This window comes from Amphimedon queenslandica, unplaced genomic scaffold (assembly GCF_000090795.2).
Source record: "Amphimedon queenslandica unplaced genomic scaffold, v1.1 AMPQUscaffold_13519, whole genome shotgun sequence".
NCBI classification, from domain to species: Eukaryota; Metazoa; Porifera; class Demospongiae; order Haplosclerida; family Niphatidae; genus Amphimedon; species Amphimedon queenslandica.
This window is the reverse complement of record NW_003546245.1, coordinates 110,905-138,261: the sequence shown is the minus strand read 5'-3', so window position 1 is coordinate 138,261 and position 27,357 is coordinate 110,905. Positions and strand designations below refer to the sequence as shown.

Genomic DNA, 27,357 nt, shown 5'->3' with positions numbered 1-27,357 from the left:
AAAAAAACGGAATAAAACGGAATAAAACAGAATAAATTGTGGTATGCAAGATTCAATACCTGTTCCAGTGATTGCTTGGCCCATATTCTAACACTGTTATCTTCAGATATTGTTAGTAAGTATTCATCATTTCCTTTTACTTCCATTATATTGTCAGTATGGGACCTTAGTAGTGTAGTATAGCTTTTACTAAGAGCATCAATCATTCCTAATTGACCCTATTATTATTATTATTATTATTATTATTAAATGTATAATTAATTATATAATTACTTCACTGGCTCCCATTACAGTAAGCCCATCCTTAGCTCCGCCTACTGCTATAATTGGTTTCTCATGTCCTACAATAAACCAATTATTAATGATTAATTAACTAATAATTAATATTTAATATAAGGTCTGACTAGTTTCCATTGTGACGTGTTTAAAATCAGCAGGCCACAGTCTAACGTATCCATCATAAGTTCCGGTGATGAAAAACCCTTTAATAAACATTATTTAACAAGGTCAAAGCCACACCCACTAATATACCTTCATGAATATATAATGAGGTGATAGCCACGCCTCCTGGGACGTCAGGGAATAACTGCCACACCCTCTTAACTGAGAAGGACTGATAGTCAACCTCAATAACATTACCAGAACTGGACGAAGAATAGCTAGAAAAAAATAAGAAAATAGTCAAAATACATACACTGCATGCAACAAAGCAACAAAGTGTCCATTATATAGAGGCTACACTAACTATTATTATTATTATTATTATTATTATTATTATTATTATTATTATTATTATTATTATTATTATTATTATTATTACATGTTTCCATTATTCTTTATATTCGGGTGATACTGTATATCAGTATAGTAATCATCATGATAGTCCAACAGATTAACAGGAGAGGATCTCAACACGTTCTCTTTGACACGCCAAAACCTCACATTATTCCAACCACAGGAAATGAGTCTGAGAAATCATTATTAAGACATTATTTTATTTCGTTTATTCTTCGTTGCTTTACCTTGTACTGTCAAAAGGTGATATTCTCAATACATTAATATCTACATCAGTGATAGACTTAATATTTAAATCATTATCATTCCAAATAGAGAGCACTTTCTTCCCTCCAGCCCCACCCCCTGCCCCGCCTCCTGCCCTTCCTATACAAGCCAATACGGCACCTGTATAAGAAAGACTACAATATAATAATAATTAAAATATTAATTAATGATTATTAATTACCTTAATCCGGATATTAATTGATTGGATTTTATGACTGATAAGCAACACACTGTAGGCGTATCCCATAGTCTGACCACACCCCCAAACTGAGCGCTGGCTAGTCTCCACCCATCACAGCTCAAAGCAATACTCATAACCTTATTAGGAAGTAACAAAACGTAGCTAGTAAATTTTGAAAGGTGAATCCATTGCCAAAATTTTGGTTATTGGTTTGGCCACGTTCTAATAAGATTTACACATTAAAAATGCCTCAAAATTGTGTAATTTTATTCAAATGCTGAATGTCTATAAAAATGCCAAACTTCTCCCTTTAAAATTACCAGTTATACAGCACCTTACCTTTTCAGTATGGCCAATGAAGAACTCTTGATTTAAAGTCTTAGTTTCTAAAGCAATGATGACATTTTGACAGGTGTAATAGACTTTATTTCCTTGCTTAGATAATATCAACTGATTGATGTTAGTAGCAGAGCTTCCAATCAATTTATTAAGTGATAAAAGGCTTGACGACACCTAATTAATAATAATAAATAATAATAACTATTAATACACATACCTCCTTGTGATTTTCATTAAAGCGTAGTTTAATTATTCTGTTATTATTATTATTATCACCGAACATCTGCTGTGGTATGATCCTAAAGTGATACGTGTCTTCATATTTTAACCCTTTAGTAACAGGCAGTCTCAGTATTGGTGGGAGCTCGTTAGTGTGTGGGCGGTAGAGCACATCACTAGCTAATAAACTCTTGAGATATAAATTAGCATGTATCGTAATCGAAGTGATATATTCGTGACCACACCCCCAATAATCTGACGCTAATGAGTGAAGATCAATAGCTAAACACGTCCAACATGATGAATGATCGGGTGTAGGCGTGGCCTGATTGGTGGGTGTGGTTTCAGTGAAGTAATACGGGACGTCTAAAGTGGCGTTTGATATTTTAAGTTTATTGATAATGTTTGATATCGATACAATCACTGGCTCCTTCTTTCCTTTTAGAACCGACTCCATTTTAATTATAAAATATTTTCTTGATAAAGGACGAAAGGTGATGTACAGGTAGCGCTGAGGTAGGAAGAGGCCAGAGAGAGTGATGTAATGAAGCGAAGGCTCTTCTCCTCTGATCCTGTAAACATCACATTTTATCTTCAAATCCTAATAGATTGCATTAAATATAAACATTAAAGTTAATTCATCTCTACCTTTTCAATAATCACGTCTCCTTTCTTTTCTTTAATCCCTTTCTCTTCAATTATATCAACATCTTTGCTGATGATAATATCCGCCATTTTATTTCAGTATTGTTGCCATAGAAACACCCGCCATTTTGTACATGGGTGGAGCATGAAATTGCCATGGCAACCACAATACTAAACATGGCTGCCAAAAGACATCAACCTGTTCAAGCTGGTGGGTTGTTCACTAGCCACAAAGTGACAGTTAGTAAAGAGACACAAGACCTACTGAAAGGTAAACTACTAATGATAATGTGTTATTGTTTCAGTATTCATTATTGGCTCAGTTATGATGAATGAGGCACGGTTGACAAACTTTCAACAAAGAACACTAAACACAAAAATAAAAAGTAATAATAGTAATAATCAATAGTACGTTAATAAATTAGCTTCTGCATAGGAGGAGAGCCACTGCCATTACACTGTTCTCCTACTACTTCAAAACCATTGGCAGACAGCAAAACTGCTCGCTCTACTAAAAAGAAATCAAAGTCTACTGACGTTAATGGTAGAGGCCTTAGATCAATGGAAACTATCGAAAAGATGCAAAAAATTGTAGATAAAAATTATTTACCACCTCAGTGCCATCAGCATAGTAAGTTTTGTGTTGCCGCAATTACAAGAATTGTAATTAAAATTTAATTCATAGGAGGTTACAATTCCAGCATAGAGAAGGAAAAACTGCAGACAGTGATGGCAAATGAAGAATTAACAGTAGCAAATCCATCTTCGCCAATTCGAGTGAGAAGAGATGATGAAGAAATGGAGAGAACTAGTGATGAAAGTAATAGACATAATGATTTATGATCCATATTTTAGCAATCATTATGTAGTATTGCAAGAAATTGAAGAAAGGCAAGTATTTCTAGAAGAAATGGAGAGACTTGGACGAGGAAAAGAGTTCAAAAACAAAATTATAACTGAAATATCTCAAAAATTAAGAGAATTAGAATTATTAAAGAAGACTTAGTAATTCATAGTAACAAGAGTATTACTTAGTTATGACAATTCAATAACAAAGTATGCAGGAAGTAGGCATTAGTAATAGCAAGAGTAGGAAGTGTTTTTGAGAGAGAGTGAGAGAGATGACCACCCAAGAAGAGAGAAAGATTCTCTTATCATCATCAGATAATGATACAGAAGAAGAAGAAGAAGAATGTAATGCTACAAGCTTAACCAATTCAAAAAGTGACCTTCCATCTCCAAATGATGTCAGAGTAATTGTGATCAAAGATGTAAGGACATTGTGTAGATACTGAATGACATGATTGGACTCCTCTTTGCATAGAAGAAGTCAAGAGCAATGAACAGATACTCAATGCCTGATGATCACTTGAGTTTATCAATGTGTGCCTGCTGCATGTTCTGTCCCATTGGAGTGTGTGCTGTAATGCAGTCATATCAGGTAGCCACAGTGTCCTATTATTAATTATTACTGATCCTTTTAATGTTTAAGGTTCAAGAATATTTTGAAATGGGCCTTCTTGATAAATCCAGAGAGACTTCACAAAATACTTTAAGACTTGCAAAGAAAGGAATATCAATTGGTTGTATTATAATATCATGCATAATGGCGTTCTTACTAACAATAGCTCTCATACTCACTGTACTATTCAAACCAAATGAATATTATTAACCACATAATTTTTATAATTAATAGTAACTTAACTACTTTTGTTACTGAGCATGCGCATTATGACATTCTGCGAAAGCAAAAGGGCGGGACCAAAAACTTCCGTATACTAAACCAATTTCCCGTATAACTGGTTGTTCCGACTTGATTGAGTTGATTCATAAAATTTTTAGAAAAGGGAAGGACGGTGTAGCGAGCCAGAGATGTCCTTGGATTGCTCTAACATCAGCAGCAGCTATGAACCCAGCAGCTTTGTGACAGCATTTCACAGCATACCTCATGTCAATATTGATCTGCGCGAGGTCTCCTCAGACTTTGCCGTCTCTCTCTCTTACTTCGAGGTAGGTACAAAGACCTTGGGCTATTGTTCACGTTATTACGCCATATCCTCTCTCCTTTCTTCTTTAGCCTGTTATAATATGGGCTTGTGTTCCCATCCTGATCTGTCTTTGTATTTTCATACTTCTCTTGGTCTATTTCATATTTATATGCTGTTGCTGTTGCTGCAGAGAGAAAACTAACCGCCCCCGCACTTGCAAACTGTCATGTGCTTTTGTGCTGTCAATTCTGTTTATATTCTGCCTGTAAGCTCCTCTCACTCTCCCTTCTCTCTCTCTCCTCTACTTATATCAGTCACCTTATGTCATGCTCCATGCCATATATGGTATCTTGTATTTTTATATATTTTTATTACATTTATAGTGGGCTGGTTGGAGTATTGATTTATGCAGAAGTTTCATTGAATAAAAACGTTGAGTCGTTTACCACTAACGGGCAGAATGTTGTTAACGAGTTGACAAGAGTTTCTGCATCAGTAAGTTCATGGAATTACATGTATGTACACGTACATGTACATATATTATATACATGAACATGCATTCAATTTATGATCTATGTATGTGTATTTGAGGTATCTTTATTGTCCATTTAAGTCTTTTATTTCATAGGTTGATAATTATAATGGCACGTTAGTCAGCGACTCAATGAGTATTGTTATTGCTGAGATCAGTAATTCCAATGGAGATGGCAAAGATGCTGTCTTGGCATCGGCTAATCTCATATTAGAAGTTAACACTGATATTGATGCTGCGTTAGCTAGCATCAGCAATGGATTGGATTCTGTTCAGTATGACAGTATCATTAATAGCGTCAATAATTTTGAAAACATAAGGTCACTTATTAACTATTGCTGTGATTGCTATCAGTAATGTCATTCGTTAACAGGAATTGGTCGACTATTGGTTTCTTGATTGCCGTTGGACTCTTATTGATTCTCTCTTGTCTTTTAACCATTTGCATGAAATCTGTTTGCATTACAATGTAAGTTTATTACTTTACCTAACCATAAACCATATACTATATTTACTATTTTATTTTCATTTTGTAGCATTTTGGTTATAATCAGTATATTCACAATACTGATATGGATTGCTGCTGGAGGGGCTCTTGCTTCAACTATTGTGCTATCTGACGTCTGCATCGATCCAGATGGACTCATAAGAAATCAAACTAACAACGAGCCAATTGCCAGAGGTATACATATTATTAAATAACTGGTTACACTGTTTTTTTTTAGAAATCGTGAACTATTTTATATCTTGTGAGCCAAGCTGTCGCCCTAGTGTACGTTTTTGTTTTTGCTTTTTATTTTATTTAAAAAAAATATGTACAGGATATAAATGAGACTGATGCTGCATTGCAGAGATATCAGATGGTTGTTAACAATGTGACAGATTATATCAGTGCTAATGTCCCTGGTGCTATGGTATGTTGACACAGTAACCACTACTTCATGATCTCATGCCCTCTCCTTTCTCCCTCTCCTTCTCTTTAAACAGGTTCCATTCGATGCTGTTAAGAATCAGATCACTGTTGCTGACCAGATTTACAATAATGTCTCAACCATATTGAACTGTAATCCTTCGCAAGGAATCAAAGAAGTATGTGATGCACTATATATATAAATTATCTTATTTGATCGCTAAAATACCCTCTTATCACTTCTTTCCCACTCCCCCAGTATTACAATAGCATTCTTGACAGTATGTGTGATCAAGGACAGTAAGTTATCAAAATTGTTATTTTTAATTATGCGCTGGATTAATCTCATTAATAGACTCTTTATTGTCATAACTTTCTCCGTGTTAAGCGGATTAGCTTTGTCTTTGTTTATTCTGATATGCTGTCTGACAGCTTTTGACGGACTAATAATCAACACAAGGTAGCAGTTATCAATAGTTATTAACGGTTATTAATAGTTATTATTAGTTCCGTGGAGGACTTTGATCAAGATGACATTGTTGCTTATGATAGTGAAAGAGCTAATTCGTGGGCGGCATCTCCACGAAGATACAGTTACAATGAACCTTACTCCTCCAAGTGAGCTAAAGGGACAACTTCATTACATCATAAAACACTCATTGCTATATTATAATAATCATTGATACAATAATAATAAATATAATTATTATAATGCTGCTGTTTCTGTTATTCACTATTATTATTATTATTAATATTATTATTATTATTATTATTATTATATCTTCAGTGGAAGGAATAGGTCTGATTCTAATAATAGTAACGAAAGGCGTGAGATGATTCAAATGAACGAAGCTACCAATTCTCTACCTGGTGTAAGTGACCACACCCACCACCCCTAGCCACACCCATTTTCTTGATATTTATAGTACTCTGATATTGGCGGGAGACCTGTATCAGGCGAGTATGATCATTTCGACGTTTAAGAGTGTTTCATTCTTTTTTCGAGTGAAAATAATAATATTAATGACAATAAAAAACACACAAGTATATAAATTTTAAACGAAAATTAATATTAGTTAATAATTACTCTTAATAATTATGTTTAATTGTCACTGTCTGTCGCTGTAAGCTATTGAGGTTATTGCTTTGGAGTGTCCTTGATATTCTCTTATCGGAGACGACTGCTCAACGTGCCACAATCTGGCAACATGGTCGCTGGCTGCTGTGGGTGTGGTTGCTGGTTATTAATAGTTATTAAGTGTCTTACCGGTGAATATGTATTGGGAATCACAAGAAAAGGCACAGTCCCACACCCACTTGTCAGCTTCTCTTTTTAAAGTGTTCCGTAAACTGAAATCGGCCGTTGACCAAACTTTGCAGGTACCATCAGCAGAGGTAGTGGCTAATAAACTAAATATCGATTAATAAATAATGATACTATATTGAAACGAATATTAATAATAATTAGTGGATATATATAGGTGAGTTTTATTGCCACTAGTGTGCAAAATGAAACAAAATGGCAGGACAGCTTGTTCAGAGAACTGCCAAATTGCCAATCACCATAACTGTCAATATTAATATCTTGCTGATGTACAGTTACATGTATATAATAATAATTATTATTATTCTTATTTCTTGCTTGTTTTGCAGCAATACCTTGAATCAGGACTAAATACACACTTGAGTGCATATTTCTTATGAGAGGCTGTCTTTGTTCTTGGAGTGAGCGTGATCGGTTGCGTTGAGCCACTGCTGGTCAGACTCCATACATAACATATTCCTTTACTATTGACAGCTGCTAAATAAGCACCATCTGGATCTATATGAACACTGTGGATAGACACCTCTGGCTCCGGTATCTATTCATAAACATAATTAGGCATATAATAAATAATTATTAGTATACCAGCTGCTCATTATAATCAGTAGTAAGGTCCCAAACATGGACCGTCCCACTTTGATCCCCGACTATTAGAGTTGCCTGGTTTGGATGAAGGCACATACAATTGACCGGAGAAGAGACTTGAAACAACCTTTGACACTGCTGATTGCTACCCCTGGAGAAATATACACCATTATTAAAGATGTCTTAATTTCTTCTTCTGTCCCTCATACCTCAAGTCCCATATCCTGGCCATACAGTCCTCACCTCCACTGTACATAAACTGACCATTGTCGTAGAAACCAACGCTTGTTACATTCTTTGTCATTCCTTCAAAAACGTACACCTGTATAGGGAGAGGGGGCAATAGTTATGAATGATCAGGTAAAAGAAGAGAAAGGGGAGGGGACAATAGTTATGAATGATCAGGTTTCCTACAGAGCTAAAAGCTGACAGCCTTATCACAGCTTTTGGGGCAACTTTAAAAATTCATAAAAAATCTAATTTTGATCGAAATCAGCTTAAACTTTCTATGCAACATAAGTACATGTATATGCATCAGAAAATATTATGAAAATTGAGAATTCTCCACTTTGCATTTTTGGCAGAATTTGGCCAGAGTCCCTGTACTATAGTACAGGGACTTCAACCCGATTTTGGAGCAACTTTAAAAATTCGTAAAAAATCTAATTTTGATCAGAATCAGCTTAAACTTTCTATGCAACATAAGTACATGTATATGCATCAGGAAAAAATATAAAAATGCAGAATTCTCTACTTTTCATTTTTGATGAAATTTGACCAAAGTCCCTGTACTATAGTACAAGGACTTTGGCAATTTTTGGAGTAACTTGAATACTATACGAAGAACCCTAGTTATGACTCACTGGTGTTTGATCTGACGACTTTATATCATACATACGAATCTGTTGATAGGCTAAATAATAATAAAATAAACAAACAAACAAAATGGTGACAAACCAGCAGAAACCAGACATCTTTTATCAGGTGTAATAGCTAATTGGTTAACTTGCTAAAAATAAATAAATAACAATGTCACAGGCTATCAATTCAAGCATTGTCCATCTCACAGAGTCTGGGTGAGGTATGGTCCTATAACATACCCCGTCGTGAGGGTACCAGAACTTCAAACTGTGATCATAACCACCAGTTACAAGAACTATACCTTGATCCATAGTTTTCTCAATTGACCACGCCCATGTACAGCCATGCCCACAAGGTGTGGTCTTTTCAATTTAGCAGCTAGCCACGTCCAACATTGTCAAGCGAATCACCAAATCCACCCACTTCAGCCACCATAATTCACCACACCACTGTACACAGACCAGCCAGGGTCGCCATTATTAGGTAAGATCAATGGAATGGCTTATAGATCACACCTTACCTCTCTCTCCCTCCCTCCCTCCCCCCTCTCCCTTTGAATAGACCACAAGACTATGTCTGAGGACTTGTTTGTCAAGTTCCATCAGGCTTGTGCTGAAGGAGACACACTCTTAGTCCAGAACATCCTCGAGGAGAACGAGTCTATCAAACAATCAATAAACAAATGTATTTATAATAACATGTTTGGTGGTACTCTGGCCGCCATCCACCTTGCCGTGGAGGGCATGCATAAAGACATATGTGAGTGTCTTTTGAAGAACGGGGCGGATACGAGCATCTCTGACTCTGAGGGTTACGCTCCGTTGCACATTGCTTGTAATGTTGGGAATGTTCAGATTGTTAAACTATTACTGGACAGTGGGGCAGATCCGGAGGCCCTGGTCGAAAGAATCGGATCTACTACGCTACACGAGGCTGTCTGTGGTGGATCCATCGAAGTCGTCGAGTGTATTTTAAATAAAGTTAATAATATTGAAAAGTTATTGCACCATCAAGACTCAAAGGGCTGGTCACCGCTTCACTATGCTTGCCAATATGGCCACTTAAACATTGCTTCTGCTCTCCTCTCATTCTCTCCCTCTACCATCGACATTAAAGTCCTCATTGGAAGGACGGCGTTACATTTGGCGGCGTTTGAAGGCCACACAGAGTGCGTCCGTTTGCTACTAAACAACGGATGCCAGATTGACGTACAAGACGAAGAAGGCTGGACTCCAGTTATACTAGCGTGTCAGGAAGGACACCCAGAGATTGTTAAAATGATCTGCTCTCATTCTCCTGACCTTAGTTTGGTGAGTAACCTCACAGGACGTAACGCTATTCATGCCGCCAGTTTCCACGGTCACCTCCAATGTATATCGCATCTATTAGAGAGTGGCAAATGTTCTGAGCTGATCCACGCTTGCGATAAAGATGGATGGACTCCATTGCATTTGGCTGCTCAAGAAGGCCACCTAAATATCGTGAGATTATTTTTATCGTCTAATATAACTCGATCAGTTAAAGTCGACTGTCAAGCGAAGAACGGTCGGACTCCATTGCATAACGCTGTCCTTAAGGGGAAGCTATCAGTCATCGACGAGTTACTAAAGTTTGGTGCTAACATCAGAGTGAAGGACACCAAGGGGTGGAGCCCGCTTCATGTCGCCGCCCAGCATGGCTTCTATGACATAGTTGACAGACTTGTCTCTCACGGCAGTGATATTAACGATATTATCGACAGTGGACGAAACTCACTTCATTTGGCTGCTTTCGAAGGTCACGAAAAAGTAGCTCAATATTTGTTAGCGAAAGGAATCAATTATACATTACAGGACAAAGACCAATGGAGCCCTCTACATTTAGCAGTCCAAGAGGGTCATTGTAATATCGTTTCTCTCCTCCTTAACCAGTCAAAAATAGTCATTAACGTTCAAGCAAAGAATCGCCGCGTTCCTCTACACTCAGCCTGTTACCATGGCCACGTGGAGATTGCCAAGTTATTGCTTGGGAGAGGAGCGGATTGGAACATTAAGGACGAGAAGGGATGGACTCCGCTGCATCTCTGTGCTCAAGAGGGTCACTTGGAGATAGTTAAAACACTGATTAGCAACGGAGCGTCAGTGAGCATCCAATCGGATAACATGAGGGCTCCCCTTCACCTTGCCTGTATGAAGGGCAAGGTATCTGTAGTTGAGTACCTGCTCAGTTGTAACGCTGACATTGAGCTGAGGGACTCACGGAAGTGGACTCCATTATGCATCGCCTGTCATCACAATCATTTTGATGTCGTTTCAAGGCTCATAGACGAAGGAGCTACTGTCAACGTACAGATAGGAGGAGGAAGGAACCCACTTCATTTAGCAGCTTTTAACGGGTTTATAAGAATCTGCGAGTTACTGATTGAAAGAGGGGTAGAGCTTGACGGCAAAGACAATGAGGGCTGGACTCCACTTCATTTAGCAGCTCAAGAAGGCGCCATTGAAGTTGTGAAACTCCTCGTTGAGTCTGGCTCTGATATCCACTCATCTTCAGTTAGTGGGAGGCGGCCACTACACATGTGTTCATCCTCTGGCTACGTTGAAATCATTAATTTTCTTTTATCCTGTGGAGCGCTAGTGAATGCTACTGACGCTAAGCTCTGGACCCCGATTCACTCCGCCTGTAATAAAGGACACCTCAAAGCAGCGATGGTTCTTTACGAAGCCGGAGCTGAGATTGATGCCAAGATTCATATGGGAAGGAACTCACTTCATCTCTGTGCGTTTAACGGGCACATTGATGTAGCCATGTTTCTCCTCAAGCACAACATACCGATACATGACAAAGATAAAGACGGATGGACTTCACTACATCTTGCTGCTCAAGAGGGTCACATCAATATAGTGAAGTTGCTCCTTTCCAATGGAGCCGATGCAACAATGCAGGCTAACAACTTAAGAATACCATTACACTTAGCAGCAATGCACGGTCACTCCGAAATAGTTAAATTATTACTAAAGCATTCACCTCAAGCTGATGCAACCGACTGTAAGAATTGGACTCCGTTGCATTCTGCCTGTAATAAGTGTCAGTTTGAGACTGTTCGCGTATTGATAGACGAAGGATCAGATGTTCATAAGGTCATCGATACGAGACGTAACTGTCTCCATTTAGCAGCTTTCAACGGAGGAAAGAAAGTGTGTGAGCTGCTCCTTGAGCATGGCTGTGACTTATTAGCTCAAGATCAAGATGGCTGGTCTCCGCTACACTTGGCATCTCAAGAAGGTCACACAGATACAGTACAGCTGTTCCTGGATCATGACTCTAACGTTGAGACACTTTCCAATGATGGGAGGACACCGCTCCATCTTGCCTGTCTCAAGGGACGCACTGAAGTAGTACAAGCTCTTATATCCAGCAAGGCTCGCTGCGACGTGGTGGACAGTTCAAACTGGACGCCACTGATTGATGCTGCTAGCGGAGGGTTCCTGGAACTAGTTAAAATTCTCACTAATCATCAGGTCCCACTTGATGTCCAGACTTCGGGGAGACAGGAGACAGCTCTTCATTTGTGCGTCATTAACAATCACCCTGAGGTAGCTCTGTACCTAGTCCAACGTGGAGCTAATTTTAGAATAAATGACATAACCGGTAAAACCAGTTTTCATTTAGCAGTCCAGAAGGGACTCTTGTCAGTCGTTGAAGAAATGATCAGAAGAAATGAGTTGGTACTCCATGACAAAACAGACTCCGGTATCAGTCCACTCAAACTGGCTTGCTCTGGCGGCCATCTTGAAGTGGTAGCACTTCTAATTCACAAAGGAGCTGTCCTTAATAACATGATTGAAGATGCTAAGGAGGCGCTGGAGGCTGCTAGAAGTAATGGATACAACGATATTGTGTGTCTTATTATTGACAGTGGGATATTAGATGGAGATGGGTGGTATGTAGGATAATAACTTATTATTATTATTATTTTAATTTATTATTATTATTAATGCGTGTGGAAAAAATAATTTTAATGGTTAAATCAATTAATTGGGCGTGGCTAGAATATTTCCAAAAAGGGCGTGGTACCTGCAAGGTCATCTTTTGTTCTTCACCAACTTTATCTTTTTAATACAGCAAACAATGCCTCACGGAGGGGGACACCATGGCGGAGGAGGGTTTCATCATCACGGTGGAGGAGGATTTGGTCATTGGGGTGGCCATCGTCACCATCATCATCATCGACACTACGGCTACCGGCCAACCGGTGTATGGTGGTACGGCGGTGGTGGGTACTACGGCTACAGGAGAGGTCGCATTATATTCTGGGGCAGCTCACTAGTCGTAACGTGCATAATTATAATAGCTGTTACTCTCTCTGTTAGATTCTCCACAGGAGGAGAAGACGAGAAGTACTTTACACCTGGTGATACAAGGATTCACTCTTTCTCTTCATTCTTCTGCAGTGGTCTCCAGGTAGGGGTCCCTGGGCTTCCCTCTGGTTCTACTGGCCATGCCTACCTCATTGATACCGTCCCTCCACTCAGCGAGAAGAATATGGTCAATTTCACTAAATATTTTGGTCTTAATTCTGGCGAATTCGAGTACTGGCATTACTATCTCTACAAAGGCTCCAATATATCCTACAGTGCTTGCGTCTCCGAAGATTCTCATGCCACATCTTTTTCTTTTTATATAGTCAAAGGAACGTCAAAGTTTAGCAGCTGGAAGGATGAACCGACAAAGTCTAAAGCAGTCAGTAGTGTCTATGTAGCAACTAGTTGTGACCAAGGCTTTAACTATTTGACTTATTCTATCAAAGATGAAGACCATTATTATCTTGCTTATTCTCATACTGCATCTTATAACCTGCGAGGAATGCAGAATATAATTATCGAGAGGTTTGAATATTCGGCTCCAAATACCTCACTCTCCAGCTGTGAATTAAGCAATGACAATACTTGCACTTTATCAGTTGGTTTCTCAGCTAAAAAGAACAAAGGTTTAGTAATACTACCCATACCTTCTAACATTGACTGGGATAGCACACTGTACAAAGTAATGTTCAAATGTAGCCCACAGGCTTTTGGCTATGTCATCATAACACTGGTACCACTCGCTTTTGTATTTATTGTTCTCTTTGTTATAATAATCTTTTGTGTCTATCGTGCAAAGAAGAGTTCATCAAAACCAGTTGGGGTACAGGGAGCCAGTGATGAAACCGAAAAGACTCCACTGCATACTGACCAACCTCCTCCTTATAATCCTAACTATTAGCTAGTCACTTTTTATAATAGCTGTGCTGTTTTTATAGTCATGATTAATTTTGTCAGTGTTTTTTATTGTATTAACTTTTTAATAACTACCGGATGTAATTTATAATGACGTTAATCACTTCCGGTTATATTTTTTTGCCAGTATGACGCCACATAATTAGTAGCTCACTTCCTGTTTCATTTTTCCTGAAAACTAGCTAGTGTTGCTTTTATATTATTTTTTTATAAAAGAAAGGTCTACTACTTAAATAATGAACAAATATAATAACAGCACAGCAGGTGTGTTTGTCTCTCTCTGTGTGTGTATGTCTTTATACTAATGTCACATGATAGAGTTTGCTATTGTCATTCATGAGAGGTTAGTAAGTAATTCATCTAGCCTAGGAACTGTGGAGAGATTACCACAAGAGACAACATTGGGACGTGTAGCAAAGACAGATTTGACAAACTATAAGAGAGAATTAATATTAATCATTGATTGATTCATTATTATAGAAGATACTCACTCCTACTACATCTTGACTGGTGACATTGTCAATTTCTTTTATCTTTTCACTAATCTCAGTATACTTGTTAGTAAATGACACCTGCTGGCCAATGTCATTCAACAAATCACAGCCCATCAAGAGATCAGCTTTATACTGATTCCTATCAGCGTTAAGATCAATATCAGTATCAGTCTATCAATATCAGTATTACTTTGCTCGTGTAAGATCAGCCTCGTCAACATTTCCTTTGCTGATTTCACTAAATTCCGCCATAGCTAGTTGCAATACCTGTTGGGGGTGTGGTTAGTTGTCAAGGCAACAAAAACATACCTGTCCCATTATAGAACCATCGGCTTTAGCGTAAAATCCAAAGATTCCATTGTCACTGTAACGAATGTTGATGGCATTGATCTGTAGATAAATAGTTAATTTATAAAAAATAATTAATAATAATTTACGTCAAATTTATCATCAATTTTACGTGCAACAGCTTTTCTCAGCCTATAGAAACATTGTAAAATAAAAAATTAAATATGAATGAATAAATAAATAAAATAATAAATTCATATCCAAATGCTAACCTTGCACTGGCAGACCCACTGCCCCACTTAAGACGTTGACCACACCCTAATAAACACTAAACAACAACAATAATAACAACAACAGAAACAACAACAACATACTTGAACAACACCAGCAATAGATTCACTAGGTCCATAAAGACTAAAAGAGAAATTAACATCATAACTATTACTGTCCTGTCACATTGTAAACATCCCAAATTTTTATTACATTTTCTGATACACATTAATGTCCTTAGGCTATGTAGCAAGTTTGAGTTGATTCCAACAAATACTTTTTGAGTTATCGCCATTTTTAAAAATTGGCCAATTTTTGAAAAATACCCAAGGCTATAGCCCATGGTTTTTTCTAAAAAATGGCTCCAAAATCACATCAAATTTTTATTACATTTTCTGATAGACATTGATGTACTTATGCTATGTAGAAAGTTTGAGCTGATTCCGACAAATACTTTTCGAGTTATGGCCATTTTTAAAAATCAGCCAATTTTTGAAAAATACCCAAGGCTATAGCCTATGGTTTTTTCCAAAAAATGGCTCCGAAATCACCCCAAATTTTTATTACATTTTCTGATAGACATTGATGTACTTGTGCTATGTAGAAAGTTTGAGCTGATTCTGACAAATATTTTTCAAGTTATGGCCATTTTTAAAAATCAGCCAATTTTTGAAAAGTACCCAAGGCTATTATAGCCCATGGTGTTTTCCAAAAAATGGCTCCGAAATCACATCAAATTTTTATTACATTTTCTGATAGACATTGATGTACTTGTGCTATGTAGAAAGTTTGAACTGATTCTGACAAATATTTTTCGAGTTATGGCCATTTTTAAAAATTGGCCAATTTTTGAAAAGTACCCAAGGCTATAGCCCATGGTTTTTTCCAAAAAATGGCTCCGAAATCACATCAAATTTTTATTACATTTTCTGATAGACATTGATGTCCTTATGCTATGTAGCAAGTTTGAGTTGATTCCGATTTCAATTTTTCGAGTTATGGCCATTTTAAAAATAGGCCATTTTTGAATGCCCTATTATATCCCATGCTTGTTTATAAAAACTGTCTTCAAAATTATTCCCAATTTTTATTGGACGTTGATCTGAGTGTGTACCTTGTTCCTTTACAAACAATCCCAACATGTGCCAGAGGGGATCCAGAATCAACACGCAGTTCACCTCCTATTAATTAATAAATAATTAATTATTCATCAATTAACTAATTAATTATTACCTCCCACATATGCTGATTTAGCGATGGCGGAACCGCTTGATTCTGATAAGTTGGTCAATGGTTTGGCACATTTCAATAAAGAATTGTGATCTATTCCAACACCAACCACACTAACATTAGGACTAATGAACCAATCACGGACAAACCCTTCCAACTAATAACAAAATAAAGAAAAAAGAGGAAAAAATAAATAAAATTAAATAATACATGTACAGTTTATTATTATTTTATTTTATTATTCATGTACAGTTTATTATTTATTACGTGTACATGTACATACATCTTCAGATGTGAACTTGTCAACATTATAAGAAGGTGAATAGAGAGAATTACATAATCCATTCCTAAAAGAAATCCTATGCAATCCTTCATTAACAACTAGAAAGAGAGAGTGAGAGGGGGGAGGGAGTGTAGCATAAAGATGGAGTGATTGTTCCTCCTACATACCTATGTTTGGATTCTCACTAGACTCATCAATATTCAACTTTAAATATTGTTTTTGTTCATCAACCTAATAAAGCATTACCAAGGCAACAAATGATAACAATTACCTCATAATGACGGAAAGAAGGATCAGTTATACGACTGCACAACGATGCTATAATGTGCTCTCTAATTAGAATAAACAATAATAATGAATATAATTATGAAAATTATTTATGACTGACTGGTCTCCTTTTAGAAAAGTAGCATTGTACACCATGTGCTCTCTTGTCGTGTTGCAGCTGGTAATGAGAATTTATTTATTTATTTATTTATTTATTCAGTACCTCAATGATCCACCGAGATGTTCAATTTCTCTCATTAACAGATATGACGTCTTTTCCGCTGTGCTCTAAGTAAAAATAAAAATAAACAAACAAATAAATAAATAAACAGCCAGCATCAATACAGTGATTGTACTAACAAGGAAGGCACAGTGTCTCAGTAAATGTGATATTCCTAATTTATGATACGGCTCCACTCTACTCCCACACTTGACGTAGACTCCCAGGCTGACATAAGGAGAGTTAGGGACTTCTTTCGATGCTATTTTAACTCCGTTAGACAATGAACTGACCTGTATTATAAAGAGAGGAGGGTTGAGGGAGGGTTAAGGTAGAGGGTCTGTGTGTATTCAGTTACCATGACTGGCTCTTGTTTCACTTCAGTTTGAGTTTGCTCAAGTTCATCGTAGCCTGGTAAGGATTCTGTGAGTGGTACAGCCGCAACGTTCACATTAGCAAAGCCTCTCTACAAGAAGCTGCTGTCAAAACGTATAGGACTTTATAAAGTACCTTTAAGTATCTTGAAAAACCGACACTTCTTTGAAGCAAACGAGCCGCCATTTTGTTATCAATAACTATTAAACTCGCATACTTCCGTGCACTATGGTAAATTGTTATTAATAAAAATTAATTAGAATAGTAATGAATAATTAATGATCACTGACTAATAAGTCACTCCAGTGTCCTATAAAATCAATTAAAAATCAATTTAAAATTAACCAACTGTAACTAACCATCAGTTGGGTTTTCAAGACATTTCTTAAGATCAGTATCATGAAGTACATCAGATAAAGTTGCTCTTTCTTGAGGAGTTCTCACCAACATCTTATGCAGTAGCTTCTTAACAACAGTATAGTCCTATTGTAGCAGCAATAAATGATAATAATAAGATAAATAAGTACTTTAGGTATATCAGTGTCAATTAATTGCGTGATATCTTTCTCATTGATGCTGTTTGAAGGACTCCTTGCAGCATCTAGACCCAAAGCAAACTGCAATTGCTGAAAATAACAATAATAATAATAAACAAAATAATAATAACTTCTTACATATACAAATCTTGATTGATCATTTGACATGTCATACAACACACAGCCAATGGACCATACATCACACTTACTATCATATCTAGAAATTAACCAACAATCAATTAATTAATTAAAATTATTAAGGTGCTAACCCTAATGCATTATGGCTGCCACCAGTGTTTCCAAGGTAACTGAGAAATAATTCCGGTGCCATATAAGGAGGCGTGCCTATGAAAAGGTATTATTTTTATTATTAATTAATTATAACTTACCACAGAAAGTTTTTGCAATCGATGAACGATTTAGTTTCCTAGCAACTCCAAAATCACCTAAAAATAGCACACACAAATATGGTAAAAGTACTGTGCTAAAAATAGATATACTCTAATGTATACTATGCTATAAATAGAACAAAATTGCTAAAAATAAAAATGAGAATAGAAGTGCCTTGTAGTTATATACCTATCTTAACTTGTCTGTTGGAGTCTAGTAATATATTCTCTGGTTTCAGGTCACGGTGTATAACTTTGTTACAATGACAAGTGTGAACGGCTATGCAGATCTGATACAGCATACTTAATATAACCTACAATGAATTAATCATTAAAATTAATCTCATTCATTCATATATGATTTGTACCTTTTCGTTAAGGCTATCATGTCTTCTGTTCCTTTTAATCCAATCGAAGAGATTCCCTCCCTCACAGTATTCCATAATCATTATCAAACTTTCTTCATTAGACATTACATCGTGAATTTTAACAACGTTCTTGTCATTAATACCAGCTTGCAGCATAATCTGATAACACTAATAATAATAATACATGTAATATTACTACTCACCTCTTGACTGTTGTTTTCATTATTTTCAAATATCTTTGCAGCAAATATCAACTTGGTTTTCTTCTCCTTCACTTTATAAACTGATCCAAACCCACCATGCCCAATTTTAGACTCCAGTTCATATTTCTCGTTGAATTGAGGAGGCAGGTCATCAATTGAGGGAACAGTTGCTCTATTAGACAAGAACAATAAACATCAATAAAATCTTTAAAGTTTTCTCACTCTTCATTGCTTGAGTCTGTTGATAGAGATTGAGCCCCTCCCATTGTTACACCCACGTATTGTGCACGCCTAATTTCATAACCACGCCCAAATAGCAATGGCTGCAAAACCCAAGGAGGAGGTGGACGAAGAGAGCGATTACTACAGTATAACGGATCAGGAGAGGGAGATAATGAAGAAGAGAAGGGACTACATATTACACTACAAGCCTCCAGTCTGGACTTCACCATCCCCTGATCCAGTCAGTGGAATTCCTACGACAATACCAAAGGTCCTTCATGCGAGTATCCGATCCACTAATCATCATAATTATTTCTTATTATGTTTTACTTTTTCTTGACTATTATAATAACCAGATATTGTGTTTTTCGGTCCGATTGGTTCAGGGAAGTCTTCTCTTATCGGTAGTTTGTGTAGAGCTGTGAATCAGTTGAGTTCCTTCCCCGAGAGGGTACTCCAGACTCTAAGAGTGAACCATCCTGACTCTCACGGGACTCAGAACTGGTTGGAGACACCTGGCAACCCATCGAAAACTATCATATATCAAGACACTCGTGGAGATACAGTTAGCAGCTATTACACTATTAATGTTATATGCATGTACATATTTCTTATAGGATATGAGCAATCAAGAAAGAATGAAACATGATTTTTCGCTGCGTGGTATTTATAAAGATGAAGCGCCTATGGGAGACGTTCCTTTTTATAGTAAACATTGGTGGACTTCTCAAAGGTACTGTATATTAATTATAATATGTTTTTTCCATTCTCTGGTTCTATAAAAAGGTTTTTCTGGGAGAGGAGTTTGAGCGATGTCCCACATACTGTCGTCTTTGTTTTCGATGGATCTAGCGAGCCCTTTCTGGACCAGGAGAGCCTCTCGTTTTTCAAAACGATATTTGAAGACTGTACGAAATATGGTAAAGAACTATTATAATGTTTAACATTATTACTAGTTATTATTATTAATAGGTTATGAGCCAATAATAGTAATAACGCATTTGGATCTGATATGCAGGACTGCTCAGAGAGAAGGCAAGAACTGGGAGATTGAAGTCCACCATAAGAAAGACAAGGTCAGCTTTGTGTAATAATTTATTTTAAAATAATATATCATAGGTCCTACAAGCCTTTGAAGACCTTCACTTGACGAGAAAAAGTATTTATTTTGTGACGAATTTCAACAGAGGCGGGGACAGAGGGAGCATACCGCTATGGCAGTCGAGTGATCGCGGGTTTGACAAAGTGAACAAAACCATGATCGACTTGTCTAGGGACCTTTTAAGTATAGCGAACCGTTTTATAGATAGACACTATGGACACAAGAGATGTTGTTTAATTTAAATTATTGTGCAATTATTATGAGGATTAGGTTCAGACTTTGCTATTTCTATTAATTTAGTCACATGACACTCTCTCGGGTCCTGATGCCACGACAAGACTTGATCCGATTCTAAATATTTATTGAGATCAGACTGATGTGTTAGTCTTTCTTTGAGATCAGGATTAATTAATGAGTGGGTGGAGCCAGAATCAGAAACATAATTAGTAATTAAGAAAGCGACTTTATTAGGTCCTGTAAAAAGAAATAATTAACGTACGCTAATAATAATAATATGTACCTAGGACTGATTCTAGTCTCTTTATTAATTGAGTGTAATATCCATCAGTTCCAGTAAGTAATATCCTTGCTTCAGAAGCATTGTAGCAAAGCACAACACCATCAAACTCTCTTATTTCTGATATGTCAAAGTTTCCCTTAACCAGAACGCTCCGTTTAACAGTAAACGGTACCAGTTTCATCAATGGACGATTATTTTCTGCTAAAGGTACTAGTAACTCAAGTTTGGTTGTAATAATCTGTGGACTGTCAAACTCCCGCCCAATGAAAGCAAGGAGGAACTGATCAGGAGTGTCCCGCTCGTAATTGGACTGTGGAAATGTGTAATCTTTCAAAGAGACCACCCCAGCACGACCAAAGCTGCTGACACCATTACTGGAGCTACTGGTTGAAGATTGGGGAGAAGTTCTCTCGTTTACTGAAGGAGAAGGCTCGTGGAAGGGAACACTCTCTCGTTGAGGCTCCTCATTCTTTATATTGTCTTCCTCTCTCTCGGGACTGTCTCTTTCTTCTACTTCAGGACTCTCTCTTTCTCCATCTCGCTCGTCTAACTTGAGTATATCATTGGCAGTTAGTCCAGAGAAATCGTCCATCTTAAAATGGGCGTGGTCTAAATCAGATCACGTGATCAACACCCACGCGCACCTGTGAGCCCCACCCTTCTTTCTTCTTGCAGCAGCTCAGCTACAAGGAAATGGGTATATCTTTGGAGCTGGTAAAATGCAGAGAGGGAGAGAAAGTAAACGAGATACTCATATGCTCCAAATGTTGCCAGTTATTAGAAGACCCAGTCCCTCTAGTCTGTGGCCACTATGCCTGCACTAAGTGTATTGAAGAATCAAAGGACAAAAGCAAAAAAGGATTGTGCCAGAAATGCTACAAGCAGCTGAAACGTGAGCCTGCTAGCGAGATTGCAGCTGAAGTAAAGAATGGATTGGAATCCGTGTCAATCCAGTGTAGCCTAGGATGCAGTAAAGTACTCAATGGAAGTTGCCAGTTTCAGTATCATATTTCAAGTGAGTGTCAATGGAGATTAGTCCAGTGTCCCAATAAAGGATGCCAAGAGTATGTAGCTGTCAAAGATACTAATGAGCATTATCAAGTATGTCCCTATGGACTCACTCAGTGCACAGTCTGCAACGCCATAGTTAGTAAAAGAGATATGGCCGGTCACCAAGCTGTGAAGAGATGCTTTGAGAAGTCAATTAAAAGAGAGAGAGTTCAATCGGCAAGGAAGCTCAGCGAGGAATTAAGATGTCATCGTGACATGATGTTGAAGCAAAGGCATTTAACTGATCAAAATGAAAGGCATTTAATAAAGGAGCATTACACTCAGCAGAAGGAGGACCCGAATGCAAGCAGGAGGTCGATCCAAGCAAGGATAGGGAGCGCATTGGTGGTTAGCGATAATTACTCAAGAAGAAAAGTTTCACAATCTTTGTCTTGCGGAAATTGCGAGGGTCACTTTTTGTCGGGAAGAAGACCGAGTGCCAGAAGACATTCGACAGCTAAAGTAAGCAACAATAAAGAATGAAATGACTTTAAAATCTCCTCCCTCCCTCTCCCTCTCCTGCCTTTTTCTTGCAGCCAGTAAGTTATCAGATAATAATAATAATAATTAATAAATAATCATTTCACATGTAGTGTGACAATTGTCAACACTGGAGAAGATGGAGTGGACCAAGGGGATGGCCCAGTACAATCATTTAGTTATTTCGTTAATTTCGTACTCTAGCAAATTAGTTAGTCCCTCAAATTTAAAGTTCCAAAACTAAAGAATCAAAATTAAAGAATCAAAAGATAAAAGCAAAAAAGGATTGTGCCAGAAATGCTACAAGCAGCTGAAACGTGAGCCTGCTAGCGAGATTGCAGGTGAAGTGAAGAATGGATTGGAATCCATGTCAATCCAGTGTAGCCTAGGATGCGGTAAAGTACTCAATGGAAGTCGCCAGTTTCAGTATCACATTTCTAGTGAATGCCAATGGAGATTAGTCCAGTGTCCCAATAAAGGATGCCAAGAGTATGTAGCTGTCAAAGATACTAATGAGCATTATCAAGCATGTCCCTGTGGACTAACACAATGTACAGTCTGCAATGCCATAGTTAGTAAAAGAGACATGGCTGTATGTCATGTAGCCCATGGTTTTTTAAAAATGGCTCCGAAATCACCCCCAATTTTTATTACATTTTCTGATACATATTGATGCCCTTATGCTGTGTAGAAAGTTTGAGCTGATTCCGACTTCAATTTTTCAAGTTACGGCCATTTTAAGAAAACGTCAAAAATCTGAAAAATACCCAAGGCTCCAAAAAATGGCTCTGAAATGACCCCAAATTTTTATTACATTTTCTGATACATAATTGATGTCCTTATGCTGTGTAGAAAGTTTGAACTGATTTTGACTTCAATTTTTCAAGTTACGGCCATTTTAAGAAAACATCAAAAATCCGAAAAATACCCAAGGCTATAGCCCATGGTTTTTTCCAAAAAATGGCTCCAAAATCACCCCAAATTTTTATTACATTTTCTTATACATATTAATGTCCTTATGCTATGTAGCAAGTTTGAGCTAACTCCAACAAATATTTTTTTAGTTATGGCCATTTTTTAAAATCAGTCAATTTTTGAAAAATACCTAAGGCTATAGCCCATGGTATTTTCCAAAAATTGGCTCCGAAATCACCCCAAATTTTTATTACATTTTCTGATACATATTAATGTACAAAATCCTTTACTTTACATTACAGAAAGTGTCGATAGCAAATTCTCATCTTATTTATCATCTGGATTCTGGAAGGAGGGACCCGCCTCTTTATTTTGAATACATGGTAAGCATAATTATTAATTCACTGTAATAATTAATTAATTAATAGATAGCTGTAGCCAATAACTGTCACTCTTGCATCGAGTTTACTGAACAACTTAAAGTATGCAATTAATATTCATTACACTCGTTAGTTAATTAACTGATATTAATTAACTGACATGTAGAGGACAAGCGAAATTGACATGGGACGGTTAACGAGCAATATTGGGAAATTATTTGGAGACATTTGTGAAAAATATAAATCAGTTTCATTTCATTGGTACAGCTTAATTATCAACATTATATTCATTATTATTACCATTATGTTTGTCCTTGTAGTAATTGTCACCTAATTCATAACTATTAATATTACTTCAGATTTTGTGGTTGCTGCACAAGTTGCAGTTAGCCTTTAACTGTTCTAAATTGTTTATGTTCTGTAGTACATGTATATCCTTTCGTTTTTACAGTTGAAAAATCATTTATTATTATTATTATTATTATTATTATTATTATTATTATTATTATTATTATTAATTAGTTGTGATATATTAATCACAATAATGTTTGAAGATTTGTCTCCAGTACTTGACGGATTAATGACTAAAGAGCAATGGTAATGAATAATTAATTAATTAATAGTTAATTAATTAATATTAATTGATTGTTATAGGTTAAATAAGCCAATGGATTTAGTTGATAAAATTGAAGGAACGATTTTAGATTACAATTCCGATTTCGAGCGCTTGAAGCAAAAGTAATCATAAAAATAATGAAAAGGAATTATTTTGAACCATAATTTTAGCTGCTGCACATACGTAATCGTGCAAACTCAGCAGAGAATATTACGATTTTATTTTGAATCAATGATGAAGAAGTAAGTCATTAATTAATTTATTTATTAATTACTTAATTAAAATTATAGGAAGATTGTACTCAAGAAGAAAGAAAATCGTGAAAAAGCTGCTTCATTTATTCGTGAAGAAAGCGAAAAACTCGGAACTCTTTATGAGACTGTCGCATGCAACAACACCAAAAGTAACCATTTTATTCATTTATTTATTAAATTTTATTAATTTATTTAGTATACAAAGATATTGAAGCAATTTGCTGAACTGATTTCATCAAATTTGGACACCGTGCCATTCATAATTGGAGTAAGTGATTGGTAGTAATAATAATAATAACGAATTGCTCAATAATTGTTATTAATTATTAATTAAAAGGGGTTATCCACTAATTATCCTGAAGTGAAGTTCCACCATGTGGTGGCAGTCCTTGCCATGAGAGGAGACCTGAACAAGACGAGTGTTCAAAAGGTACTTGTTCGTTAAATTTTAGTGTTTTATTGTTTTTCAATATTAGCTAATGGAAAGGACTCCGCTGACAATAGAGTCAGGCGATCAAGACAGAGAAATGTCACCAACAAGAGATTCGAAATCAATTTTATCTCAAATATCAGTCCACAATCCATACACTTTGTTTTAATAAGTACAACAACAACAACAACATTAATAATAATAATATTATTATTATTATTATAAATTACGTAGACGTTTTTAGTAGATCTAGTATCCCTATATCTGTCATAATGTTTTAATATATGTTAGTAATCTTTATCGTCTAATCTTTTAAAGAGACCACCCCAGCACGACCAAAGCTGCTGACACCATTACTGGAGCTACTGGTTGAAGATTGGGGAGAAGTTCTCTCCTTTACTGGAGAAGAAGGTTCGTGGAAGGGAACACTCTCTCGTTGAGGCTCCTCATTCTTTACATTGTCTTCCTCTCTCTTGGGACTGTCTCTTTCTTCTACTTCAGGACTCTCTCTTTCTCCGTCTCTCTCGTCTAACTTGAGTATACATATATCATTAGGAGCTGTTAATCCAGAGAAATCGTCCATCATGGAATAGGCGTGGTGTAAAAGACATCACGTGATCAACACCCACGCGCATCTATGAGCCCCGCCCTTCTTTCCGCTTGCAGCAGCTCAGTTGCAAGGAAATGGGCATATCTTTGGAGCTGGTAAAATGCAGAGAGGGAGAGAAAGTAAACGAGATACTCATATGCTCCAAATGTTGCCAGTTATTAGAAGACCCAGTCCCTCTAGTCTGTGGCCACTATGCTTGCACTAAGTGCATTGAAGAATCAAAAGATAAAAGCAAAAAAGGATTGTGCCAGAAATGCTACAAGCAGCTGAAACGTGAGCCTGCTAGCGAGATTGCAGGTGAAGTGAAGAATGGATTGGAATCCATGTCAATCCAGTGTAGCCTAGGATGCAGTAAAGTACTCAATGGAAGTCGCCAGTTTCAGTATCACATTTCTAGTGAATGCCAATGGAGATTAGTCCAGTGTCCCAATAAAGGATGCCAAGAGTATGTAGCTGTTAAAGATACTAATGAGCATTATCAAGCATGTCCCTATGGACTAACACAATGTACAGTCTGCAACGCCATAGTTAGTAAAAGAGACATGGCTGCTCACCAAGCCGTGAAGAGATGCTTTGAGAAATCGATTAAAAGAGAGAGAGTCCAATCGGCAAGGAAGCTCAGCGAGGAATTAAGATACCATCGTGACATGATGTTGAAGCAAAGGCATTTAACCGACCAAAATGAAAGGCATTTAATAAAGGAGCACTACACTCAGCAGAAAGAGGACCCGAATGCCAGCAGGAGGTCAATCCAAGCAAGGATAGGGAGTGCATTGGTGGTTAGCGATAATTACTCAAGAAGAAAAGTCTCACGATCTTTGTCTTGTGGAACTTGCGAGGGTCACTTTTTGTCGGGAAGAAGACCGAGTGCCAGAAGACATTCGACAGCTAAAGTAAGCAACAATAAACAACGAAATGACTTTAAAATCTCCTTCCTCCTTCTCTCTTTCTCTCTTACTTACAGCCAGTAAGTTATCAAATGATAATAATAATTAATAATAAATATAATCATTTCATATGTAGTGTGACAATTGTCAACACTGGAGAAGATGGAGTGGACCAAGGGGATGGCCCAGCACAATCATTTAGTTATTTCGTTAATTTCGTACTCTAGCAAATTAGTTAGTCCCTCAAATTTAAAGTTCCCGTTAAAGTATTTGCCATTTAACATTAAACTGTACCATAGTTTATCATCTGGCCACATGTCCTTGTATGGTATATCTTGATGCTTGAACCATTGTGGCTTCATTTCTAAAAAAATTAATAAATATAAATAATAATAATACTGATATTAATAATACGAGTACCTTCCGTTTCTATGGGAGTTCCTGTATAAGAGTACGTGCGATACACGTGTACTTCTAGTAGCACAGGATCATTGACAAATTCAAACATTAGTACTCCAACATGATCCAATTCATTGCTGACAGATAGACCACTTTCTTCATGTAACTCTCTATTAGATTAATAGATTATATATAATTTAAAGTATAGGAGTGAGATCAAATATGCTGCATTTGCAGTATTTCCAATCACAGAGTCTAAGTTGCATATCCATCAATGCCATTATGCTTTGTAAAATATTTGGAAACAGGTTGAGAAAATTAGCATTAAATATTAAAAGACCTTTTGGCTCCTTCTTCAATGGTTTCTCCAGCCTCAACTTTACCTCCAAACCCATTCCACCATCCTTGAGCAAACCCTCTCTTTTTATAACCCAAAAGAACTTCCCCTGGCCTTAAAACAAATACCAAAGTGAGGACTTTATTTTTGCAAGTGCTCATGATTTTAGCCCCGCCCAAAATAGCTCTAGCCACGCCCAGTAGATCCACACCTATAAAGTGATCAGAAGAGAAGGAGGAATGAGCCATCCATCTAGACGGCATACAACTATGACTAGCGGGAAGGCTGCTGAGGAGCAGGCCCCAGTAGTAGCCCAGCCAGCTGCTAT

General features: G+C 37.0%; 12 protein-coding genes and 1 long non-coding RNA gene across 14 annotated transcripts in view; 7 read left to right on the top strand and 6 right to left on the bottom strand.

Moving 5' to 3' along the window:
• The window catches only part of LOC100640313 (WD repeat-containing protein 90-like), a 7,759-nt gene extending 5,223 nt beyond the window's left edge, over positions 1-2,536 (bottom strand). The window contains exons 1-10 of the mRNA XM_019996781.1: positions 2,450-2,536; positions 1,800-2,402; positions 1,583-1,756; positions 1,244-1,380; positions 1,023-1,196; positions 821-967; positions 532-659; positions 405-482; positions 274-341; positions 60-218 (exon numbers count right to left, since the gene is read on the bottom strand). Coding sequence (XP_019852340.1) covers positions 60-218; positions 274-341; positions 405-482; positions 532-659; positions 821-967; positions 1,023-1,196; positions 1,244-1,380; positions 1,583-1,756; positions 1,800-2,402; positions 2,450-2,536 — 1,755 coding nt within the window. The remainder of the gene's footprint in view (positions 1-59; positions 219-273; positions 342-404; positions 483-531; positions 660-820; positions 968-1,022; positions 1,197-1,243; positions 1,381-1,582; positions 1,757-1,799; positions 2,403-2,449) is intronic.
• Positions 2,537-2,596: 60 nt separating this feature from the next.
• Positions 2,597-3,503, top strand: LOC109582123 (UPF0193 protein EVG1-like). Its single transcript, XM_019996745.1, has 5 exons — positions 2,597-2,717; positions 2,770-2,832; positions 2,883-3,077; positions 3,132-3,266; positions 3,316-3,503. The coding sequence occupies exons 1-5, from the start codon at positions 2,603-2,605 to the stop codon at positions 3,450-3,452; spliced, it is 645 nt and encodes a 214-aa protein (XP_019852304.1). The 5' UTR covers positions 2,597-2,602; the 3' UTR covers positions 3,453-3,503.
• Positions 3,504-4,275: 772 nt separating this feature from the next.
• On the top strand, positions 4,276-6,959 carry LOC100640062 (protein tweety homolog 2-like). The gene is made up of 14 exons (XM_019996692.1): positions 4,276-4,456; positions 4,524-4,699; positions 4,818-4,929; positions 5,063-5,286; positions 5,340-5,435; positions 5,503-5,648; positions 5,692-5,738; positions 5,788-5,880; positions 5,954-6,055; positions 6,136-6,176; positions 6,232-6,336; positions 6,384-6,494; positions 6,664-6,748; positions 6,803-6,959. Exons 1-14 carry the CDS (start codon positions 4,319-4,321, stop codon positions 6,857-6,859), a joined length of 1,533 nt encoding a protein of 510 aa, XP_019852251.1. The 5' UTR covers positions 4,276-4,318; the 3' UTR covers positions 6,860-6,959.
• Positions 6,907-8,996, bottom strand: LOC100639934 (target of rapamycin complex subunit lst8-like). 2 transcript variants are annotated; one of them, XM_019996721.1, is made up of 8 exons: positions 8,853-8,996; positions 8,743-8,794; positions 8,649-8,698; positions 7,995-8,107; positions 7,786-7,936; positions 7,536-7,738; positions 7,144-7,286; positions 6,907-7,095 (listed from the first exon to the last, which is right to left on the bottom strand). In XM_019996721.1, exons 1-8 carry the CDS (start codon positions 8,955-8,957, stop codon positions 6,986-6,988), a joined length of 927 nt encoding a protein of 308 aa, XP_019852280.1. In that variant the 5' UTR covers positions 8,958-8,996; the 3' UTR covers positions 6,907-6,985. The 2 variants fall into 2 exon arrangements, with proteins under 2 accessions (XP_019852280.1, XP_003382816.3); XM_003382768.3 differs by having other exon boundaries at positions 6,907-7,098; positions 8,853-8,995.
• Positions 8,997-9,032: 36 nt separating this feature from the next.
• On the top strand, positions 9,033-12,659 carry LOC100639807 (ankyrin-3-like). Its single transcript, XM_003382767.3, has 2 exons — positions 9,033-9,129; positions 9,208-12,659. Exon 2 carries the CDS (start codon positions 9,219-9,221, stop codon positions 12,579-12,581), a length of 3,363 nt encoding a protein of 1,120 aa, XP_003382815.3. The 5' UTR covers positions 9,033-9,129; positions 9,208-9,218; the 3' UTR covers positions 12,582-12,659.
• Positions 12,660-14,106: 1,447 nt separating this feature from the next.
• Positions 14,107-17,551, bottom strand: LOC105312725 (cytochrome b-c1 complex subunit 2, mitochondrial-like). Its single transcript, XM_011405595.2, has 17 exons — positions 17,467-17,551; positions 17,315-17,422; positions 17,097-17,249; positions 16,960-17,024; positions 16,858-16,914; positions 16,741-16,801; positions 16,637-16,700; positions 16,470-16,567; positions 16,190-16,343; positions 16,071-16,137; positions 15,061-15,100; positions 14,959-15,014; positions 14,836-14,878; positions 14,708-14,788; positions 14,589-14,665; positions 14,396-14,537; positions 14,107-14,337 (listed from the first exon to the last, which is right to left on the bottom strand). Exons 1-17 carry the CDS (start codon positions 17,515-17,517, stop codon positions 14,239-14,241), a joined length of 1,416 nt encoding a protein of 471 aa, XP_011403897.2. The 5' UTR covers positions 17,518-17,551; the 3' UTR covers positions 14,107-14,238.
• LOC100639680 (myosin light chain kinase A-like) lies at positions 17,532-19,132 on the bottom strand. The gene is made up of 10 exons (XM_011406080.2): positions 19,050-19,132; positions 18,828-18,999; positions 18,625-18,783; positions 18,447-18,570; positions 18,257-18,313; positions 18,137-18,212; positions 18,006-18,084; positions 17,859-17,957; positions 17,691-17,814; positions 17,532-17,641 (listed from the first exon to the last, which is right to left on the bottom strand). Exons 1-10 carry the CDS (start codon positions 19,091-19,093, stop codon positions 17,607-17,609), a joined length of 969 nt encoding a protein of 322 aa, XP_011404382.2. The 5' UTR covers positions 19,094-19,132; the 3' UTR covers positions 17,532-17,606.
• Positions 19,122-20,446, top strand: LOC109582104 (uncharacterized). The gene is made up of 6 exons (XM_019996704.1): positions 19,122-19,333; positions 19,406-19,614; positions 19,667-19,782; positions 19,836-19,969; positions 20,022-20,125; positions 20,169-20,446. Exons 1-6 carry the CDS (start codon positions 19,147-19,149, stop codon positions 20,391-20,393), a joined length of 975 nt encoding a protein of 324 aa, XP_019852263.1. The 5' UTR covers positions 19,122-19,146; the 3' UTR covers positions 20,394-20,446.
• Positions 20,359-21,300, bottom strand: LOC105312989 (uncharacterized). Its single transcript, XM_011406072.2, has 2 exons — positions 20,672-21,300; positions 20,359-20,625 (listed from the first exon to the last, which is right to left on the bottom strand). Exons 1-2 carry the CDS (start codon positions 21,261-21,263, stop codon positions 20,390-20,392), a joined length of 828 nt encoding a protein of 275 aa, XP_011404374.1. The 5' UTR covers positions 21,264-21,300; the 3' UTR covers positions 20,359-20,389.
• A 17-nt stretch (positions 21,301-21,317) lies between these two features.
• Positions 21,318-22,401, top strand: LOC109582112 (RING finger protein 151-like). Its single transcript, XM_019996735.1, has 3 exons — positions 21,318-22,183; positions 22,258-22,260; positions 22,315-22,401. The coding sequence occupies exons 1-3, from the start codon at positions 21,365-21,367 to the stop codon at positions 22,378-22,380; spliced, it is 888 nt and encodes a 295-aa protein (XP_019852294.1). The 5' UTR covers positions 21,318-21,364; the 3' UTR covers positions 22,381-22,401.
• A 32-nt stretch (positions 22,402-22,433) lies between these two features.
• Positions 22,434-23,716, top strand: LOC109582136 (uncharacterized). Its single transcript, XR_002184937.1, has 4 exons — positions 22,434-22,690; positions 23,419-23,499; positions 23,545-23,598; positions 23,663-23,716. It is a non-coding gene; the product is annotated as an uncharacterized LOC109582136 (long non-coding RNA).
• Positions 23,717-26,498, top strand: LOC105312985 (RING finger protein 151-like). The gene is made up of 9 exons (XM_019996728.1): positions 23,717-24,093; positions 24,151-24,234; positions 24,283-24,354; positions 24,403-24,515; positions 24,563-24,634; positions 24,704-24,796; positions 24,843-26,299; positions 26,371-26,373; positions 26,430-26,498. Exons 7-9 carry the CDS (start codon positions 25,481-25,483, stop codon positions 26,493-26,495), a joined length of 888 nt encoding a protein of 295 aa, XP_019852287.1. The 5' UTR covers positions 23,717-24,093; positions 24,151-24,234; positions 24,283-24,354; positions 24,403-24,515; positions 24,563-24,634; positions 24,704-24,796; positions 24,843-25,480; the 3' UTR covers positions 26,496-26,498.
• LOC100633071 (7,8-dihydro-8-oxoguanine triphosphatase-like) lies at positions 26,383-27,351 on the bottom strand. The gene is made up of 3 exons (XM_003382714.2): positions 27,033-27,351; positions 26,714-26,862; positions 26,383-26,657 (listed from the first exon to the last, which is right to left on the bottom strand). Exons 1-3 carry the CDS (start codon positions 27,290-27,292, stop codon positions 26,488-26,490), a joined length of 579 nt encoding a protein of 192 aa, XP_003382762.2. The 5' UTR covers positions 27,293-27,351; the 3' UTR covers positions 26,383-26,487.
• Positions 27,352-27,357: the final 6 nt, after the last annotated feature.

What these genes read in the sequence shown, in the direction of transcription:
- LOC109582123 (XM_019996745.1), top strand. Translation starts at nt 2,603, where the DNA reads ATGGCAACCACAATACTAAACATGGCTGCCAAAAGACATCAACCTGTT. An exon ending in GACACAAGACCTACTGAAAG is followed by an intron (nt 2,718 to 2,769) that starts GTAAACTACTAA and finishes TTATTGGCTCAG; the next exon opens with TTATGATGAATGAGGCACGG. An exon ending in ACTAAACACAAAAATAAAAA is followed by an intron (nt 2,833 to 2,882) that starts GTAATAATAGTA and finishes GCTTCTGCATAG; the next exon opens with GAGGAGAGCCACTGCCATTA.
- LOC100640062 (XM_019996692.1), top strand. Translation starts at nt 4,319, where the DNA reads ATGTCCTTGGATTGCTCTAACATCAGCAGCAGCTATGAACCCAGCAGC. An exon ending in AGCCAAGCTGTCGCCCTAGT is followed by an intron (nt 5,739 to 5,787) that starts GTACGTTTTTGT and finishes AAATATGTACAG; the next exon opens with GATATAAATGAGACTGATGC. An exon ending in AATGAACCTTACTCCTCCAA is followed by an intron (nt 6,495 to 6,663) that starts GTGAGCTAAAGG and finishes TTATATCTTCAG; the next exon opens with TGGAAGGAATAGGTCTGATT.
- LOC100639934 (XM_003382768.3), bottom strand. Translation starts at nt 8,957, where the DNA reads ATGGATCAAGGTATAGTTCTTGTAACTGGTGGTTATGATCACAGTTTG. An exon ending in CCATACCTCACCCAGACTCT is followed by an intron (nt 8,795 to 8,852) that starts GTGAGATGGACA and finishes ATTTATTTTTAG; the next exon opens with CAAGTTAACCAATTAGCTAT. An exon ending in GCCAGGATATGGGACTTGAG is followed by an intron (nt 7,937 to 7,994) that starts GTATGAGGGACA and finishes ATATTTCTCCAG; the next exon opens with GGGTAGCAATCAGCAGTGTC.
- LOC100639807 (XM_003382767.3), top strand. Translation starts at nt 9,219, where the DNA reads ATGTCTGAGGACTTGTTTGTCAAGTTCCATCAGGCTTGTGCTGAAGGA.
- LOC105312725 (XM_011405595.2), bottom strand. Translation starts at nt 17,517, where the DNA reads ATGGCGGCTCGTTTGCTTCAAAGAAGTGTCGGTTTTTCAAGATACTTA. An exon ending in ACTTTTCTAAAAGGAGACCA is followed by an intron (nt 16,802 to 16,857) that starts GTCAGTCATAAA and finishes TATTCTAATTAG; the next exon opens with AGAGCACATTATAGCATCGT. An exon ending in AAATTGATGATAAATTTGAC is followed by an intron (nt 14,789 to 14,835) that starts GTAAATTATTAT and finishes ATTTATCTACAG; the next exon opens with ATCAATGCCATCAACATTCG.
- LOC100639680 (XM_011406080.2), bottom strand. Translation starts at nt 19,093, where the DNA reads ATGGGAGGGGCTCAATCTCTATCAACAGACTCAAGCAATGAAGA. An exon ending in ATGATAGCCTTAACGAAAAG is followed by an intron (nt 18,571 to 18,624) that starts GTACAAATCATA and finishes AATTCATTGTAG; the next exon opens with GTTATATTAAGTATGCTGTA. An exon ending in GGCAGCCATAATGCATTAGG is followed by an intron (nt 18,085 to 18,136) that starts GTTAGCACCTTA and finishes GTTAATTTCTAG; the next exon opens with ATATGATAGTAAGTGTGATG.
- LOC109582104 (XM_019996704.1), top strand. Translation starts at nt 19,147, where the DNA reads ATGGCTGCAAAACCCAAGGAGGAGGTGGACGAAGAGAGCGATTACTAC. An exon ending in AAGACACTCGTGGAGATACA is followed by an intron (nt 19,615 to 19,666) that starts GTTAGCAGCTAT and finishes TATTTCTTATAG; the next exon opens with GATATGAGCAATCAAGAAAG. An exon ending in CATTGGTGGACTTCTCAAAG is followed by an intron (nt 19,783 to 19,835) that starts GTACTGTATATT and finishes TTCTATAAAAAG; the next exon opens with GTTTTTCTGGGAGAGGAGTT.
- LOC105312989 (XM_011406072.2), bottom strand. Translation starts at nt 21,263, where the DNA reads ATGGACGATTTCTCTGGACTAACTGCCAATGATATACTCAAGTTAGAC. An exon ending in GAGACTAGAATCAGTCCTAG is followed by an intron (nt 20,626 to 20,671) that starts GTACATATTATT and finishes TTCTTTTTACAG; the next exon opens with GACCTAATAAAGTCGCTTTC.
- LOC109582112 (XM_019996735.1), top strand. Translation starts at nt 21,365, where the DNA reads ATGGGTATATCTTTGGAGCTGGTAAAATGCAGAGAGGGAGAGAAAGTA.
- LOC105312985 (XM_019996728.1), top strand. Translation starts at nt 25,481, where the DNA reads ATGGGCATATCTTTGGAGCTGGTAAAATGCAGAGAGGGAGAGAAAGTA.
- LOC100633071 (XM_003382714.2), bottom strand. Translation starts at nt 27,292, where the DNA reads ATGCCGTCTAGATGGATGGCTCATTCCTCCTTCTCTTCTGATCACTTT. An exon ending in ATTGAAGAAGGAGCCAAAAG is followed by an intron (nt 26,863 to 27,032) that starts GTCTTTTAATAT and finishes TTAATCTAATAG; the next exon opens with AGAGTTACATGAAGAAAGTG. An exon ending in AACTCCCATAGAAACGGAAG is followed by an intron (nt 26,658 to 26,713) that starts GTACTCGTATTA and finishes TAATTTTTTTAG; the next exon opens with AAATGAAGCCACAATGGTTC.